General features: G+C 42.8%; 1 protein-coding gene across 5 annotated transcripts in view; it reads left to right on the forward strand.

The window, feature by feature from the left end:
• Window positions 1-20,007, forward strand: part of Mapkap1 (MAPK associated protein 1) — a 212,012-nt gene that overhangs the window by 89,703 nt on the left and 102,302 nt on the right. For all 5 annotated transcript variants that reach the window (XM_029535984.1, XM_021192298.2, XM_021192303.2 and 2 more), the window contains one exon: window positions 17,407-17,583. In XM_029535984.1, coding sequence (XP_029391844.1) covers window positions 17,407-17,583 — 177 coding nt within the window. The remainder of the gene's footprint in view (window positions 1-17,406; window positions 17,584-20,007) is intronic.

Consider the following 20,007-nt stretch of genomic DNA (forward strand, 5'->3'; position numbering starts at 1 on the left):
CTGCTCGGTGCTAAGAGGAACATGCTATTGAAACACACAACTCCACTGATAGCTCTAAGTTACTTTGGGAAGGTTGCATCTCCTGTGATTTCCTTTCTTTATGTCACATACTCAAAGTGACAGAAGAACAGAGACAGAGAGCACGTAAATGGTTCAGAAGGTGGAGACAGTGTTTGGTAGGAATTGGTATAAAAGACCTCTGTTACTCACATGCAAGCAGACACACACACACACACACACACACACACATGCTGGCAGACACTGAGTGAGAGTTGTAGTCTTGTTATAAGTATTGTGCACATGTCAATTTCCTTGGTCTTGATATTAGATTATAATTACATGAGCGGGGAATACTGCATAAAAGATTCAGAGATGTTTTTACCTCTTGTGAGTTTATAATCATTTAAAAGTGAAAATTTTAAGAACAGTACTTTTTTAAAAAAAAAAAGTGTAACAGCAGCAAAAATCTACTTTCTGTGTGTCAGGCAACAGAAGTAAATGTTCCTTGGTACCAGCACATACTAGTGCCGTGTTGTAGGGCAGCATGGGTGTGGAGAAGTAAGAACTACAAAGTGGCAAAGAGGGTGCCCAGCCCTGTACAGCAAGCACTGGTGCGCGCACAGCCAACTCCATCCATTGCAGCAGGCACCAGAAGACCTTCCCTTGCTCCACCTCCAGAGTGCGGAGGACCAGCCGTAAGCCAGCTTCCTGGGTCCCCGCCTCGTCCCTTGACAGAGACCATGTATCACAGCACGCATGTCCTTCACATCAGATACTTGACAGAGGCCACATAATCACACTGTGCACTTGGAACCCTTGCTTTTAAGAACAAATCATTTGTGTTATATCTATGAGTATTTTCTATAGTAGAACTAACTCTAACTTGGACATATTTGAAACATTTTTCAATTTTAAAATAACATAAATACATTACATGTTACACTTTTTTATTAATGGTTCTTCATGAAGAACATGAGGTGAAATTATGGTATGTGTGTATGTATGTGCATGTGCTTGTACATATACAGAAATGAATGTGGAAGTTAGAGCTTGTATTTTGAAACTCTTATTAGCCTGGAGTTCACCAATTAGTCGAGGCTGATTGGCCAGCAAGCTTCAGGAGTCTTTGTCTGACTCTGCCTACCCAGAGCTGGGATTTCATGCACACAGTACTGTACAAGCTTTCCCCTGGGTGCTAGATGGCAGAGTCAGGAAGATCCCAGAGTCTAGCTGCTTTGTCAGCCTCGTCAGTGCAGTGGGGTCCAACAAGGTAGGGTTTGTCGAGGGAATAGGGGATGTTGACCTCTGTCTTCCACAAATGCAGCACAGAAATAAATGCCACTAAAAGCAGAGAAGTACTTATAGTTCTAAATAGCTAGAGAGAAAGTTAAGATTATCAGATAGACAAAGCACAAGGGAGAAAATAAAGAAGCAAAGGGCTTGATGTGGTGGTGCACATGTTTCTGGCATTTGGAGACAGAGGCAGAAGAATCATTTCAAACTTCAGGCTAGCCTGGACTACATAGTAAGGCCTTAGTGTCAGGCCCTGTCTCAAAAACATAAACAAAAAGGATATGTTTATTCAGATGTATTATTAATCAGGGTAATGCCACCTTTTAAATTATATTTATAAAACATATGTCATATATTCATATATAAATTCATATATACATTATATGAAAATTAGATTTAAAGTAAGTTTTTAGTGTTAGGATGCTCTCTCTAGCATAAAATGGCACAGAGTCTAGATCCTCCTTCTTTTCCTTCTGAATTCAAAATCTGTCCTGTGCTCCTTCTGCTTGTCCTTCCCATCCACAGGTGCCAGAGGTGACAGTAGGATTTTGTTGTTGTTGTTGTTTTTCTTTTTGTTTTGTCAGACAGTTTCTCTGTGTAATCTCTATTGTTGTCCTAGTACTTGCTAGGTAGACCAGGCTGCCCTCAAACTCATGCTGAAATGAGGACTAGCCCATCGAGGTAACATAATAATTCTTACTGTGTTTACCTAGCATAATGCATCAAAGGAAGAAAACGCATGGCCTTGTCAGTGCCCTTCTGAAACAGGCCACTTCAGTACAGTTCCTGCCAGAATCTGTCAGCTGGGGGAGGGGTCAGATCCGAGGATCAGCAGAACAAAGCATTGTAAAAGCACATAGAAAAATCCATTGGTTTATATGCTGATTTTAAAATGCAAAATAGAAATATTCTGCAGCATTAAATGAAAGAATACTAGTCAGAATAAGTTCCAGGACAGCCAAGGCTTCACAGAGCAATCCTGTCTCAAAAACCAAGGAAACAAAAATGAAGAAGAAAAGAAAGAATGCTATAGACCAGGGAAAATTTGTAAGAACAATTAGGAGTTGGAGGAGATAGTTTGAAGCACATTAAAAAGTCACAATACATTATTTAAGAAAAACAAAAAAATGCGCAGGAGCAGTACACAGGATTAGAATACTTTGTACATTGAAGCTATTAACTATACAGAACACAAGACTTAAAAGCATCTACTGTTTTTTTTTTTTTTAAAGATTTATTTTATGTATGTGAGTACACTTTTGCTGTCTTCAGAAACATCAGAAGATCAGAAGAGAGCATTGGATCCCATTACAGATGGTTGTGAACCACCATGTGGTTGCTGGGAATTGAACTCAGGACCTCTGGAAAAGCAGTCAGTGTTCTTAACTGCTGAGCCATCTCCCCAGCCCCAAGCATACACTTTTAGCAGCCCCTCAAGTCACTGATTAAATAACACAGTACTACACACTGAGCTTTTCATATTGATGCAAATTGCTGAAATAAGAGAACTTTAAAATGTCTGTCTTACCACAAATTAAAAGAAAAACCTTTTAAATTCAAACTTTAATTTAAACAAATTTCAAAAACTGGTCATCCAAGCTGACATTTCTGAAAACCTCTTCCTGGCATATATATTTAGAGAATTGAAATTGTGGTAAAATATACTTAATGTAATTTTTTCATATTTTAAATTATGTGTATTTCATTTGGTAATCTAAAATGATTTAGCTTCCTTATTTTTTTCATAGTTGGTAAGAAGAGGCTTTTTTTTTTTTTTTTTTCAAAATGAAAACTAGTTTTTTTACAAATGAAAGGCAGGGTCAAATTGGTGATCAGCTTAGGTTATGTGTATGCCGGGACCCTCCTAGGATGATCTCTTACCTTCTCGTCTTTTACATTACTTTGTCAGTGTCTGGGGGTAAGCTTCCTTGCTGACAGTTCAGTAGTCACACACCACCCTCCTCCCCCATTCACCAGTCCCCCCACCAAGTTAAGCCACAGGCCTTTCAGCTTTGCAGTTTGTGACACAGGAAACACTGGATTCTTAGTCCTTTTTGGTGTAAGCCAGTCTGTAAAATAAATAGAAATCCCTTCCTGTAGGGCAGTGGGGGAAGGATTTTCTTTTCAGCCTGTTAGTGTTGATGCTCTGGAATATATCCTTATTTGGTCTTTCCCAGTGGGCTGGTCTGTGGAAGAGCACTTCATTCATGGGGACCAAATTGCTAGATGCTTGTAAGAACTTCCCTCCAATTTTGGTTTGATTGTCAAGAAAACCATTTATACAGGAGTATTGCTCAGCTGCCCTGTGCTGTGAAAACCACAGCATCCAACTTGCTCCAGGGAAGGGATGGGGAAGTTGGCTGGGATTCTTAGCATGCTTTATTCTTTCTTGTGTTTGTGGACTGTTGTATAAGATCTAAAGATGGAATTTAGCCTGATTTCCTCCGGGTTTTGATATACTGATTCTGAGAGAAACAGTGGGGAGACACTAAGAAAATACTTAAGTCTATCTACAGACCAGATTGAACAATTCACACTTCACATTGATTGAATTTTGTGCCTTACAAAGTTTGTTTAGATTTGGAGGCCTTACTCTAATTTATTTGTAGTCCATGATTTTGAGGGAAAAAAAATCTCTCCAGGTTGCCTTGAGTTTTGACTATTTGGTTTAAGGATTAGAGACACAGATGAAAGCTCCTCTCCAAGATCTCTTTATACTTTGGTAGGTCGGCCACAGACTCCTGGGCTCACGCATTCCCTCAAGCCTCAGTCTCCTTAGTGCTGAGACTTCAGGTGTTCTCTGTGCCCAGCTGTCTCATTTCTTCTTATAGCAGAATACACTGTTTTTCCTCTTTTGTGTTTCCATTGAAGAATATCTCTTCCTTCCAAGTTTTTTGGCCATTATGTAGAAAGCTGTTGTACATGATCCTATGCTGGTTTTGTGTGCATGTGAGTTTTCATCTCATTTGAACAAGTACCTAGGAGCACAGTTACGGGTCGCACGGTCAGGTGAGCCTGTGTCGTAAGACCCTGTCAGCTAGCTCTCTCGGAAGGCTTCTGGCCTTTGGCCTTCCCGTCAGCGAGCTGTCCACAGTCTCCCCCACGGTCGGTGCAGCTGGCATGTTGATTTGCAGGCCCTAATGGGTGGTGCTGAACTGTTTGTGCTTGATTGCTGCTCGGCTGCTTGGGTGAGCTGTAAGAGGTTTTGCACATTTTGAAATTAAGTTTTCTTATTGTCAAGTTTTAAGAATTCTTTGTGGTTTTAGATATAATTTTTAGATACAGTTCTTTTTCAGATGCTTTGCAGAGACATTCTTTCCAATGTGTTTGCCTTTCCTTCCTTTTAATAGCATCTCTTATCCAGCAGATGTTCTCGATGTTAATGGACTTCAGCTCACCAGCTCCTTTTTTCATAGATGGTGCTTTTGGTGTTATATCCATTTTGTTTAACTTTGTACATTTGTGTGTGCCTATGTGCGTGTGTACATGTGCCCTGGTGGTAAGCACCCTCGCCTGCTGAGCTATCTGGCTGGTCCTGGAGTTGTATCTAAAAGGTCCTCATTATACCCAGGATCACATCAATTTTTCTCCTAGAAATACTTCCTTCTAGAAGTTGTATGATTATGTACTTTACATTTAGATCTATGAACCTGAACTTGGGGTATCTCTGAGTGGTAGAATACTTGCCTAACATGCGCAAGGCGTGAGGTCCTGGGTTCAGGCTTCAGTGCTGCAAGAAGACAGTAGAGAAAAGAATATCCCTTAGGTTCAGCCTGGAGGGGAGGGCTGTATTTGGATGACTGGTTTATATGTGAATACCTTTGTTGCTCCAGCCCCATTTGTGAAATGACTGTTCTTCTCCATTAAACTGGCTTTGCCCCTCTGCTGATGACCAGCTGACTGGTTCTGGCCTACAAGATTTGCTAAAACGTTCCTTAGTTTGTTTTTCTCCATTAGCTTCAGGAATGGAACAATATCTTTTGAATAACACCCATTTGTGGGAGAAAAAGAAAACTCAAGGAGGTTTTTTTCCCTGTCAGGAACTTGAGATATACAACTGCTGTTCACACAGAGCCGCATTTACTCTGCTTTATAGATAATTTAAGGGCTTCTTCAAGGGTAATTTTTGATTATTCCCATCGTCTGTGAACAGACTTCGGTCATATGTCATGGCTCGTGTATACTGGAGCACCCCTCCCACTTCCGCCTTTTCCTTTCTGCAGTCCCCTAGACTCACATCATTTCTCTAGTCTGTTATCCACTGTTGGTGTTTATCAAGCTGCTGCTAGGTGAGCCACTGAAAGCCTAAAGAGTTCCTATTGTCCTACAGCCCTTGCAGATTACCGCTGTGCTCAGTAGTGGAGACAGGCTGCAGAGCCGCACTATTCAGAGGAAATAAATGTAAGCTGGGAGCAGAAGGCATGTTTGTAATTTCAGATTTTCTGGTTGTCACATTTTTAAAATTAGCAAAAGATGAACTTAAATTTTATTTAATGTATTTTATTTTGTTCAAAATATAATCATTTCAGCATTGGGTTGGGGGGGGGGGATAGAGGTTTGGCTCCATTGGGAGCATGCTTACCTAACATGCAGGGAGTCCTGAGGCTCCTCTCTAGCACTCCATAAAACAGGGCATGAGGGTACAAGCCTGTGATCCTAGCCCTTGAGAGGTAGAAGGGGGAGGATCAGTTCAGAGTCATTCTTGATGACATAGGGAGTTGCAGACCAGTGTAAGCTACCTGGCACCCTGTCTTTAAAAAGACACACACACATATATCTGTCACCATTATAGAAAATTTTATACATAAAACATACTTATAAATCTTGTTGCAGTTGTAAATTTTTAACATATGGTATCTACTTGCAATTTAATATCCACTCAGACATGCCATTTGAGAAATGCATAGTAGCCACTGATAGCTCGTAATTGAACAGTGCTGAATTGACCATGCAGTGGTCTAGCCAGGCGGTGCAGATTCCCACCCTGTGGTAGAATTGCGTTACCAGTCTCAGCATCAGCTATCTGCAGCCCTTGAGGAGAGTTGGTGAGTTTTGTATAGTTGAGACTTTATCTCATTAAGCATCAAACATTAGTTTTCATAGATACTGAAACATGTTAGCATCTTTGTCTCTTCTCTTTGTCAGAGTGCAATATAGTAGTTAAAAGTGTAAAATACAGGGCTGGAGAAATGGCTCAGTGGTTAAGACCACTGACTGCTCTTCCAGAAGTCCTGAGTTCAATTCCCAGTAACCACATGGTAGCTCACAACCATCTGTAACTGGATCCAGTGTCCTCTTCTGGATCCAGTGTCCTCTTCTGGCATGTCTGAAGAGAGTGACAGTGTACTCACATTTAAAACAACAACAAAAAAAAAAAAAAAAAAAAAAAAACTTTAAAAATAAAGTGTAAAATACAGAGCTATAGCCTTGTTTTTTAAATCTGGTGTTACTGCATCAGGCTGATCTTTTATTTGTTACTAAGGTTCCAAACAGTATAGTGTTCTTGTGTGCAAAATGCAGTATACACTATAACAGACTGTTGTTTAAAGAGAGAGAGAGAGAGAGAGAGAGAGAGAGAGAGAGAGAGAGAGAGAGAGAGAGAGAAAATCCGTAGCCTACAATTTTCTAGTAGTCATTCACACAGGACTGAGTTAGCACTCTCTTACTGCAGGTGATTGCATTGTGGTGTGGTACTCAGGTATCGCATAGTGGACGGTGGTATTAGGCAGGTTGTACCTCTTATCTGTCTCCTCTGAGTTCACACCTCGGTCTACTTTCGCCTTTCTCGATCACTGCCTCCACTCTATGTTCCTTAGTCATCTCTAAGAGCCTTTGCTTAAATGTGACTAGCTTCAGTAGCCCTTCCCCCTTTGCCCTCCTATGCATTCTTATGCATGTTAAGGCTTCCCATTTAAACTGGCAACAGTTCCTTGTGTGTACTATTCTCTAGTCATATATGCCTTTCTGCTTTCTTCTCTTGATATCCTGCTTAATCTCCAGAGCCCTGTGGAGCGCCTGTTTCTTCCCTTCTCATCTTTGGCAGCCACTGATATTTATAGACTTTACCACCTTCCATTCATTCAGCAAATGGTTTTGGAACCGTAGGCCCTAGATATAGAGGAAGGGTAAAATGGGTAGCAAGAGGAATGTTGTCACTTCACTCAGAAACTTGGAGTGTGTTGGGTAGAAGAGATTACCAAGTGTCATGGCACTTGTATCTGGCTCATTTCACTTCTTTTTTGTATGAATCCATGCATCTCTTCAGCATTCATTGAGTGTTTGCTATGTCTCGGGCATTTGCTAATTCACGGTGCTGAATTTTTTTCACATAATGGAGCTCAGTGCTTTAAGTAAAGGATGCTGTTCCTGAGCGCCTAAGCTGAAGTCAGGGGGAGATGCCCTGGAAGAGGCAGCAGAAGCCTCTGCATTGAGAGAGGCCTGCGATGGAGGGAGCAGTGGGCTGCTGTGCCTGCAGCAGGGAGAAAGGCAAGGAGAAGAGGGCAAATAGACTAAGAGGAGTGGTCAGCTTCTAAAGCAAGGTAAAACTACAGTATGTGGGGGTGACTTAGATACGGGGATCTGGGAGAGAAGCAGTATTCAAGGTGATGGTCTAGATTTCAGACTTGGCCTGTGTGCTGTGGTCCCCTGTGATGTGATAGGGAGCCTTACAGTAGTCTTGGATGGCTACTTGTACTTGGCGACAGTACGTGGTTGGTAGTCACAATGTGGAGAGCAGGGGCAGAGCACTGTGAGTTTAGTCTTCTGCCTGTTAGTTTGATGGTCCTTTGCATTTGGTTGCTGGAGTTCAGAGGAGAGGAAGACAAACTGGAAGTATGAATATGGGAGACTTCTGTGTACAGATGTTTACTAAAGCCTCAGGTTAGTGAGAAGAGGAAGGCCTTCAACATGGCCACTGAGGACCCGTGTTGAAACAGAGTCACGGAAAACAGAGAGGTTCAGAGCTGGTACAAACAGAGAGCTCGACTTACTCAAGGAGCATCCCAGAGAGGTCTCAAGAGCTGTAGTACAGGTGTGAGCTGGAGTCTGCACAGTGTCTCTGTGAGCTTGCACAGAACACCGCAGTAAGTGATGTGTGAAGCAGTTGGGAGCGCACGTGGGAACTTTTGGATCTACACAAATGGCTCAGCCCTGCCTTGCAAGAGAGGCCTTCTTCAAGATGAGAAAGCAAGCTTCTGCCTCTCACAGACCTTTACTCACCAGGGACTGCCAACCTGGTGAGACCTCCCTGCTTCCTTTGTTTGCTTGTTTGTTTGTTTGTATTTTACTTTTGTTATTATTTAGTTTTAGAAAATTATTGTTTGAGATTTTAATATAATTACTTTATTTCTCCCTTCCTTTTTCTCCTTCTAAATGCTCCCTTATACCACCACCACCCCTCCCCCACTGGCTCTCTTTCAAATTCATGGTCTCTTTTTCTTTATTGTTGTTGTGTCTGTGTATTCTTAAATACACAAGAACCACCTGCTCAGTCTGTATAATGTTACTTGCTCAGGGGTGACCGTTTGGTATTAGATAAGCGGTCGGCACACTCTTCCATGGAAAAGACTGTTCTGCTCTCAGCTGCCCCAGATGTCTGTAGCTCCTTGTGCAGCATCTTATTCCGTAGCCTCACCCATTGTGTCATGTCCGTCTATACTGTTTTTGTTTCGCTCATATTTAGGCGGTCATGGAGACTTTATGAGTCTAAAGTGTAGCTTCTGACAGACAGCCTCACAGCCTCAGAGTCCCTGTCCCCTGGCTCCTAACAGCCTCCTCTTCTGCAGTGATCTTTGAGCTTTGGGTGCACGAGGTAAAGATGTACCTGTTGGGACTGGGCTCCCGAACTCTGCATTCTGATTGGCTGTAGTTGTCTACGTGCAGTCGCTATCTCTTGAAAAGAGAAGTTTCCTTGATGAGGCATGAGGGACTATGCTGGCTTAGTAAAGTGGACAGAGTGAACATTTTATTTAAGGCAAACATGTCTATTTATATAGTAATTTAAGTGTATGTAGTAAGGAGCCTTTAGGTAGATGGCTAGTAGTTCAGTTCCTTAGGGCTGTTCAGATAGCCTTACTGTCATTGTACTCCCTTCCTTCTGTGCTTACCTCCTTTCCCCTCCCTCACTAGAATCCCTCACCATTTTCACCATTTTTAATTTTAATTTTATGTGTATGGATATTTTGCCTGCATATATGTTGGCATACCACTTGCATGGCTGGTGCCCACAAAGGCCAGAAGAGGGTATCAGATCTCCTGGGACTAGAGTTGCAGTCAGTTGTGAGCTGCCAAGTGGGTGCTGGGGCAGGGATCCAGGTCCTCTGGAAAAGTAGCTCTTAACTGATGAGCCATCTTTCCAGCTCTCATGTCCTGATTTAAATGATAGATAGAGGAGTTACTGCAGACATTGTAGTTGCCGAGAGAAAGCAAGCCAATACTCAGGTACAAACTGCTAGGGTTACTCACTTCTAGGTGATAGTTGATAGAGAAAATAATGTGTCCCACTGTGTGCTAAAGCACTCTTAGTTCATTATCTTACTTCTTTTGTCAGTTTTGGAAGTCATAAGTAATGTTTTTGCTATAGAGAAACTGAGAACTTGGAGTTACGTAACTTGCAGTCCCCGTCTGTTTTATTGCACAGCACAGGCGGGGAATGAGTAGGATACAGTTGTCGGTCAAGATCTAAACTAGAGCTGCTTATTTCCTAGCCTTTAATGTTTTGGTTGTGAGCCTAGCCTTTATCGGCCGAGCCGTCTCTCCTGCCCTATTTCCCTTGCTCTTAACTATTCTGTACAAAGAAATGAAGCTGCTTTCCTCCTCCTCCTTCCTTTTGTTTAAGAGGGGGGGGGTGGAGCATTTCTTTGCATAATTCATAACAGCCCTGGCTGTCATGGAACTTGCTCTGTAGACCAGGCTGACCTTTAGTTCACAGAGATCTGCCTGCCTCCGCCTCCAAGTGCTAGGATTAAAGGCGTGCGCCACCCTGCCCAGCTGTGAAGCTCTTCTTAGAAGCAGCATTGCGAACAGATGCTGTAACTGATGGTTTTGTATGTTAATTTGACACAAGCTAGAGTCATCACAGAGAACAGAGCCTCTGTTGGGGAAATGCCTCCATGAGATCCAACTGTAATGCATTTTCTCAATTAGTGAGTAACGTGGGAGGGCCCAGCCCATTGTGAGTGGCGCCATCCCTGAGCTGGTGGTCCTGGCATCTATAAGAAGGCAAGCTGATATGGATCTTGTTCCCCTAACTGGGTCACATTGTCTGGCCTCAGAGGGACAGGATTTGCCTAGTCCTATGGTGATTTGATGTGCCAGGAGGGTTGGGAGATAGAGGTGGTTGGAAGGGTGGTATTTGATAGGGAGACGCCTCCCCATTCTCAGAGGAGGAGAGGGGGAATTGAGGGAGGATGTATGTGAGGAGTTGGGGTGCTAAAGTGAAAAAAATAAATAAAATTTAAAAAGGGGATGGGGCAGACTGAGCAAGCTAGGGGAAGCAAGCCAGTAAGCAGCACTCCCCCATGGCCTCTGTATTAGCTCCTGCCTTTAGGTACCAACTCTACTTGAGTTCCTAGCCTGACTTCCTCCAGTGATGGATCATGATATGCTTTTTTTGTCATGGTGTTTTGCCTCAACAATAGAAGCCCTAAGGCAGATGCCACAGCCACAGCTCATAGCAGAGATGCTACCTGCCTACCTTCCCTCGATCTTGCATGCTACCAGCGCTATCCCTATGCTGGGCATCGGGGTACAGATGATCAAAGTCTGTGCTCTCAGGGGTCGGTTGGTTTAGACAGCTATCAGATCAGACATGCTCACTTCTGTTTCGTTGAGACTTGCAGAACAGTGAACATACAGAGCGTTCCAGGGACATGGGAATAAGCCTTTCTAGTGCTCTGTACTGCACGGGGGTAGGAGGCAGTCAGGGGAGGTTTGCCAGCAGTGATGAAGTTTGAGGTAAACTATAGTACTTGACTGTCTAAGAACATGGTGCCTTCAGGCTGAGAGCCCACACAGAGATGAGGCTGACATATCACCTGGTGAGGGAACTGTTAGCAGAAGGTTTGGCTGAGCCCAGGGTATGTGCTCTGGAACGGAAGGCACCAGAGCACAGTGGAAGATGTGTTCTTGTAGAAGACAGGTTCTAAAGGTAGGGAAAGGCTTTATGCAGGAGGTGACAATTCCACATTTATGTTTCTGAAATGTCCTGCTGGTAGTGGGATTGAAAAAATGTCTACAGGAAAAGTTTACAATAGACTATGTGTTTGTGAAATTCAGAATCCTGCCATTTCTGTAAATTTATTTGGAAGACTAATTCAAAACAGTACACAGGACTTCTGTGAGCAGAAATGATAGAATTAGCAAATAAGGATGTTAATACAATTATCATAAACATGTGCAAGACCGCACAGCTCTGTCCAGGAACATGGTATGGTATGAAAACAAGAATGGGGACCCTCTCATGGTGGAGCAAAGCCGTCTGCACAAGAAGGCCCTTGGGTTTGAAGAGACAGAAGCCCCAGGGCAGAGGACAGATAGCAGCCAGCAGGTGTTTTCTCCCTGGAGTTGGTACCCTGGGGAACTTAGAGCCGCTTCTGTGTGAGGTTGCTGTGCTTTGAACCTCACAATACTATTTAGCATTCTTACCATTCATTTTGTGTGGGTTCTTAGAGAAATAGAAAATTTGATGGTCTTAATTTTTTCCCTCTGACTTGAGAGATCAACGTGAGTTACAGTCCTCTCAGTACCCTCCTGCTTCCCCCTTACCAATGCCCAGCAGACTCTTAATATTGACTGGCCAGGAGCCCGACGTGGTGGCGCACGCCTTTAATCCCAGCACCCGGGAGGCAGAGGCAGGTGGATTATTGAGTTCAAGGCCAGCCTGGTCTACAAAGTGAGTTCCAGGACAGCCAGGGCTATAAAGAGAAACCCTGTCTTGAAAAACCAATATATATATTGATTGGCCAGTAACCACCAGGACACTGGTAATGAAAGCTCTGGGCATTTCAAAATGCTGTGTTAAAAACAAAACCAAGCAGTAAGCATTTGTCTGTGGTTATCATTCTGCAAAGGATTTTTCCTTGCATTTCCAAAGAAGTGAGAATTTTATGAGCATACCAGATAAAATCAGGAAATATCTGGGGTGTTTCCTGGAACACTCCTGTATTTTCATGTATGAATTAAATGTTATCTGTATATAGGCTGCAAGCTTCTGTCACTTCATAAAAGTCAAGCCAGCCTTTGAACAGAAAGGAAATATTGGTCACTCAGTGAAGTACATTTTCTTCAATGGAAAAAAAAATGAATTGCCACCAATTATTGATATACATAGATAAGTGAAACCAAGTTGCTATATTCACTGAAGGTTTGCTTGCATGTCTCCGTCTCTTCTGCCCAAAGGCTCTGCCCACAGGCTCCATTTTTATTCCTGCTCAGGGTTCAAAGCCCCATCCTCTTGCCAATTGTCTGTCTCTCCTTCCAGGCCTACCCATTGTTAGGACCCAGTCCCTTAGTCTGGATTATCTACGCTCGGGTACCATCAGACAGGAATGTAGACTTACTGCCTCGTGCTCTCTGTACCTTGCTGTAAGCAGAAGATGAAGACTTGTTGAAGAAATCTTGCAAAATGAGAATCCTTTTTCATGCTAGACACTGCAATGAATAAAGTAATTTAATCTTTATAAGACCCTTGTGCAACAGATAGGATTATTTCCTCTGTAATTCCAGAGTTTGATCATGTAGTGAGCGCTTGGAACCTGTGGCTGTGCTGAGAAATAGTAAGGCACACATGTGGCTGCAGCACTGGGAGTTGGGGTTAGGAAAGTAACTTGCTGCAGACTTTCCCTAACTCTCTTCTAAGGAAATGAAAAGGAGAATAGGACATTTGGAGAGTACAGAAGGTAGAAAGAAAAACTCCACATGACAAATGTTTCCATAGCCTTTGAAGACCCTTTGTACAGTTTATAGTCTTTGTGAACACGACTCAATTGTTTATATAGTTGCAATCATTTTACTGTTTTTAATCCATCAAAAAATGGGATGTTGGTACTCATCTTTTTTTTTCCTTCTGTTTTGTTTTTTTTTTTATTTTTTTCATTTTTTTATTTTTGTTTTTTGAGACAGGGTTTCTCTGTATAGCCCTGGCTGTCCTGGAACTCACTTTGTAGACCAGGCTGGCCTCGAACTCAGAAATCTACCTGCCTCTGCCTCCCGAGTGCTGGGCTTAAAGGCGTGTACCACCACCGCCTGGCTGGTACTCATATCTTGAACCGCCCTCCTCTACTTAAGAATCCATGCTTGGTGGCAAACTTCCCCCAGCCCTTTAAGAAGCCATGCGTGGTGGTACATGTGCTTGCAATGTACACTGGTTGCAGAAGCAGGAGATGTGGGAGCTTAAGCCCAGCTTTGGCTGTATCAAAAGTTTAAGCCCAGCCTGTGTTGCATGAGACCCTGCCTGAAAAAAATATCCTTTCACCTTGACTTCTGCTGCTTTCTCCCTTATCTGAAGCTGCGGTCTCTGGAGTGTATCATGCTCAGAGCTCCCTACTAGATCAGCTGATAGCTTCACCCCTCTTCTGGTTAACACATACCTCATTAATATTATCTTACTTTTGTTCAGAGTGATTCTATCTACTTATTCATGTACTCGCTCATTTAAAAAATATTTGTTAAGTACTTCTAAGTGCCAGCCATTTTACTCTTCAGTAAGCATGAAGAGTCCATGTTCTTTGGGAGTGTAGATTCATAAGTAGGGAAAAGGAGCTGTGCGACCACAGATGTTTAGAAATGGTGACCAAGCTGGGCCTGGTGGCGCAGGCCTTTAATCCCAGCACTCGGGAGGCAGAGGCAGGCGGATTTCTGAGTTCGAGGCCAGCCTGGTCTACCAAGTGAGTTCCAGGACAGCCAGAGCTATACAGAGAAACCCTGTCTCGAAAAACCAAAAAAAAAAAAGAAATAGTGACCAAATGCCTGAAAGTAGATGTACTTGGATTCTGACAGAGAGCAAATGATTGTACAGAAATCAAGAAACCCATTCTCATGCAAAGTGGAGCTCAGAGAGATTTGGTAAGTCATCATGAAGAGCAGATGTCGTTCATTCAGAATGGAGCCACAGGAAAGGGCCCTGTGGTATCTGTAGACTGACTCCTTTAGCAGGGACCAGAGCTGCTTTCTTTCCCCTCCCATTTCAGAATACTACTAGTTTCTGCTTTGATCAATGAGTTGTGGAACAGAGGTGACAAAGCCTTTGTCCTCTCCACCCTCCATGTCTATGAACCAGCTCATCATGAGCTTCCTTCTCTGTGTCTCCTTTCCTCCATTGTAGATGTGAGGAGGGTCACATAAATCTCTCCAAGTTCCTCATTAAAAAGAACAACAAAAATTAACGTGTCATGGTTCCTTCTCAGACGCCAAGTAATCACCTTGAGAAATCTTAACAGCATGGCGTGGGCCCCAGGATTGGTGGGGTCAAGGGATTCTTGGTTGCCTGGGTTTGAATGTCAGCTCTGAAATTTATGTGCCATCCAATGTTAAACAAGCCACTTTGCCTCAGTCAGCCTCAGTTTTCTAGTGCTTAAATAGAAACACTGACTGATTTCACTGGTTTCACTGATGTGATGTGAAATTTTGCTTGGTGGCTGTATCAAAGCCAGTTTACCCAGAGTGTAGTACACAATGCCCAGTGCATATAGCTAGTGACTTATTGTGCGTATTGTCGTGCCTTAGGAGCTCTTCAGGAGGCATCCTAAGCAGTTCCACAAGAGAGAAAACAACAGTAGCTTCTGTTGGAGGACGATTTCTTTGTGGAGGCACAAGGGAACCAGCAGGTAGTAGAGTGGAATGTTTTGTTACTGTCTCCTTAGATTTTTAGTTGAAGGCTTAGAACCTTGTTTGCTGCTAAACTCTGCTGATGCCCTCACTCCTCTTATATCATACAAGAGGAATCCTTCTTAGGATGGAGCACTGAACAGAGCAAACACAGTGCAGATACTTTTGAATGAGTTACTTGCTAGTTTATATTTCAGGATTGGTGAGCCACACCCTTTGGTTTACTCTCAGACCTTAGCTTCTGGTATTTGTTGAATTTGTTTTTGTGGGGACTCAGGAGTGTCCCATGGCAATCAAAGCAGGATTCTTCTGATATTAGTATTGGGCTTAGTGCCTTAATCCCTTGAACCTCTGTGGTATTGGGGAAATCAGACATCTCCCAGATTGATTTGCATGGCAAAAAATAATCTGTGCTGTTTCTTGCTTGTCCTTACCCATCTGTCCCACTCATAAAACCCTAGAGGTACAGCAGCCCCAAGACTGCAGCATAGCAGCCCCATTAAACTCAGAGAGACCCTCCTGCCCAGAATGAACTGCCCTGTTGCTACTCTGTACATTTTTAAGCTGGTTCCCATCTGACCTTACTTTAGTCACCTCATCTTTAGATTCTGAGTGCTATAGGATCTATATACATCACTGAATCTAATCCTTAATTAGGACATTAGGACCTTGTTATGGATGTAGAAATGGAAAATAGGACTATTGATGAAGCTTATTCTGAACTCATGTAGGCCAAGAGCCATGGAGCTGATAATTTACCTTGGGTCTTCCATGCCGTTTCCATCTCTAAAGAGCATCTGTTTCTGTACACACTTTGTGATGGACAGATTGCCGTAAAAATCTACGAGTTCCCACGCTCAGACAGAAACTTTGTTTTTCTTACCAACATTGCAAACACATGTAATGTAAAGTGACAATGTAAAGTTATCAATCCACTTAGCAGATTTATGTTTGCATTAATTTTCATCGGTCCCTATTACCTGTTTTATACAATAAATACTTCCCAGCCTTGACAGAAACTCTGAGTGTAGATTCCCTGAATTAGGCTCTCTCAGAACACAGAGTTGCAGCTAAAGATTGTGAATTAACTGCGAAAATTGCAAATCAGGTAGTCAGTGCAATAATTCATTGTCACATCCAATCAATAAACTTTGTAAATCAACTCATTTAATTCAAAAAATGATCTATATAGATCAAGCAACCAATTAAACAATTAGCATACACTTTGGAATTAATTAATTAAAGCATCAATCACATAATTAAAATTCCAAATTTGAGCTGCAGAATTTAGAGTTCTCCTGCCTTCTGAACTATTAGATTATGCTTCTGAAGCTGCCTGCCTACACGCTCGCAGGTTTGTGACTTCCCAGCCCTCTCTGGAGCACACCAATGGGTTCAGCATTCATTTATTTACATAGTCACTAATGTATTGTCAAGGTCTTGTGTATCCCAGGCCTGCTAGCTATGTGGCCAAGGATAACCTTGAACTTATCATCCTTCTAAGTGCTGGGATTACAAGACTAACCCTCCACATCTGATTTATGCAGTGCTGAGGATTAAACACAGGACTCTATACATAACTTGATAAACACTCTACCAACTACATCTAGCCCTAATTTTAACGTGTAAATTGTGTTGGTTTCCTATTAGTATGAATAAATTGCCTTTTTATTGTCCCTCAAAGGGAAAAGTGTTTGTTGATTCTAAAAGGGCAAGACCAGAATCTGGAAGTTCTGGCTGGACATGATAAAGAAACAGAACATGTGCAGAAGTGGCCCAAGGACCAGGCATGAGCACCAGGGTAAATCAGGGTGTTTGCTTCTATTCAGCTAAGGCTCTATGGTGTTTGGAATTAGATCTTACCCAAAGAAGCAGCTACTTTTTAAGGAAGGGAGTCTGCCGCTGGCCTTATTTACCAGGCTCACCTGGGTGTGCATCAGGGCCTCTCCAGCAGCCCTCCTCCCTCTGTTGTGAGTGTATTCTGTAGTACTGCACTGTAGTGCTTACTTCCCCTCTGTATTATGAGCTTCCTTTGAGCCAACATTAAATCTCACTTTTCATCTCAAGGACTTAGTTTTAGGTCTTATCTCTAATAAGTGTCCAGTAAATGTTAGAGAAATGATACACGTGAAAAAGACACCTTTGTCCTTCTAACAAGTGTTAGGGATTCTCCGCGTATCCTGGGCTGAAGGTAGAGAGCAGCAGGGTTGGTGTGCTGCCTGGGCCATACTGTTTAGTTACGTGTCCCTTCCTGCAGCACTCACTTTGCCTTTATGGTTTTGTTTTCAGTGACAATGTCAGTGCCTACTGCCTGCATATTGCTGAGGATGATGGGGAGGTCGACACGGATTTCCCGCCGCTGGATTCCAATGAGCCCATTCATAAGTTTGGCTTCAGTACTTTGGCTCTGGTTGAAAAGTACTCCTCTCCTGGTCTGACCTCCAAAGAGTCGCTCTTTGTTCGAATGTGAGTACTTCCTTGGTGTGTCACCCTGACCTTCTAGCCTTGTTTATCAGGTGAATGATGTGTATTACCTGGAACATCTGCTCACCTGGTTACTTGCAGAACAATTTGGGAACATGTGCATTGCTGTTTTGTGCCTAGGACATGTGTAGCCTGTGAGATAGATCTGGGAACAGCATCTACAGATGTCACCTCTGTGAGCAGTGGTGACTAGGAGCCTGGGAAGGAGTATCTGGATTTGCCCCTTTCTAATCAAGGATACTAGCCAAAATGAAAATGCATAGTGTGGTCATTTTTCTATTGTGACTTAAAATACTTTTCTCTCCAACTGGTTCAGATTCTCTGTTTTTCCTCTATTGCCTTCCATTAGACTCTGCCTGCTCTGTGCTTCCGTCAGTCTGGGAAGCCTTAAAACACCATTCTCAGAAAAGTGTGTGTATGTACATAAAATAAAATTCATTGGAGTATAAAAAGACTCTTATCGAAAATCAACAGATCATTAAATAACTCTATATGTAGTGATATATCTAGCTTTATTAATAGATTACCTAACAAGACCCAAGAGGGGTTCTAACCATCGCTCTTAAAAAGCCTGTTGATTCAGAGCGGCAATGGGTCTAAATACTGCTGCTTCAGGAGTCTGCACCATTTGTTGCAAACAGTGGTGTTAGCTAAGATGTCTGCTCATGATCTGCACCAGCACAGCTCATTCTGCTGTGAATTGTTGCCTCCACTTTCCATCTGAGGAAATGCTAAGGACTGCAGGTGGGGCCCGTGGAGCTGCTGGGTCCCACAGCTAAGGGTGAGCTCACACACTCAGGTTTGAGTCTAACCTAAGTGTTTTTAACCTACACCTCTAATCTCCCTCTCCTGGCTATCTCCTGGGATTAATAGTGATCCCTTTGGCACCCCCTGCTGTTTGGAACCAGCAAACTCATGGTCCTAATGAGGGATTGCTCTGAAGGAGTTTCTCCTGTCCCTTTAAGACAGATTCCTTTGTCTGAGACTTAGGAAGATGGGATTGTGCGGCATGCGATATGTGAGTATTCTAGGTCTTTCTCCCCTTGAGCAGGAATAGACTCAGGTGCCAGGGCTGAGCTGGGAGCAGCCTCTCCAGCCTCACCAGTGTCTGCTCTCAAGTCAGAGTTGATCTACAGAAGAGCATGTTTTCCCTCATATTTTCATTTCTGAGGTGCAAAAATGACAGCTTTACAGAACACCTAGAATAATTTTAAATTACACAGTTTTTAAAATAATTAAGAAGTTATGAAGTGATTCTGCCTTTCTAATAAAACTGGGATAGCCCTCACATGAACCCATGCGTACACACACAGGTGAAGCCAGAGGCCAGTACCTTCTTCAGTTGCTTTTCCACCTTAGGCTTAGACAATATCTCAAAAAACCTGGCACTTAAAATTTTGTCTAGGTAGGCTGGCCAGAGAGCTCTCAGGATCTGCCTGTGTTGGTCCATGCCCTTGCCCCCACCCCAGATGTGCACCACTGTGTCCAGCGGCAGACACTTCACACATGGAGCAGCTGCTCAGGCTGTCTGATTCCTGTAACCATTTCCAAGGGTATAGCAATTACAGTTTCATTTGTATGTTACATTATAGTTGCTTTACACTGTAATAGTGTTGTGTTCAATATTCTTAATTCCTATAATCTATAGTTACTTTGTGCCAGAAATCTAGATGGAGAGATCTTCTAGGCAGAGAAAAAAATCTTCTTTTCTCGTGAAGATTACTACCTAATAAGAACACAGTTGTTAAAAAAAAAAAAAAAAAAAAAAAACCAACAAAACCAAAACCATAAATGTGTTAAGCACCTAAGCATGAACGCATGAGGTGCATAGAGTACTGGGCTGTGACTGGGTTTGGGTTTTCTTAAGTAACGACAGTCTTCTGGACCCCTGGGTCCTGTTGAAGAACTTCTCGGGGTCATTTCCTTTAAGTAAGAAGGGTTGTTAGTCAGTGAGTATAAATTAATATTTGTGCTGAGACTTGAACTCAGGATAATATGTGAGGTGAGTGTTCCACCACTGACTTATATATACCTCAGCCCAAATTCTGACTTGGTTTTCAAGCAGCCTTCTGAAAGACATACCAGCTTAGAAGAAAAGCATCAAGAAACTGCCTCTTTTCCCAGTTGTCTGATGAAATAGTGCAGACTATTTACTCTGTGTGTGTGTTGGGCTGAGTGGCCTCCTACCTGCCTATCTGGTCCACATTCTAAGCCTGGGAGACCTTTAGTTAGAGACGTGTCTTGTTTGTGTCAGCAAAGGAAGAAGAACTTAGCTCCTCCTTTTTGTTTCCTTCCTTTCTTCCTCCCACCTCTGTCTCCCCTAGCAGGAAATACCCTGAGGCGAAGGTGTTAGCAAAATAGGCTTGACAGTAAGTAGTAAACTAAGGAGCCAACTGTGAAAATACT

This window comes from Mus pahari, chromosome 3, assembly GCF_900095145.1.
Source record: "Mus pahari chromosome 3, PAHARI_EIJ_v1.1, whole genome shotgun sequence".
NCBI lineage: Eukaryota > Metazoa > Chordata > Mammalia > Rodentia > Muridae > Mus > Mus pahari.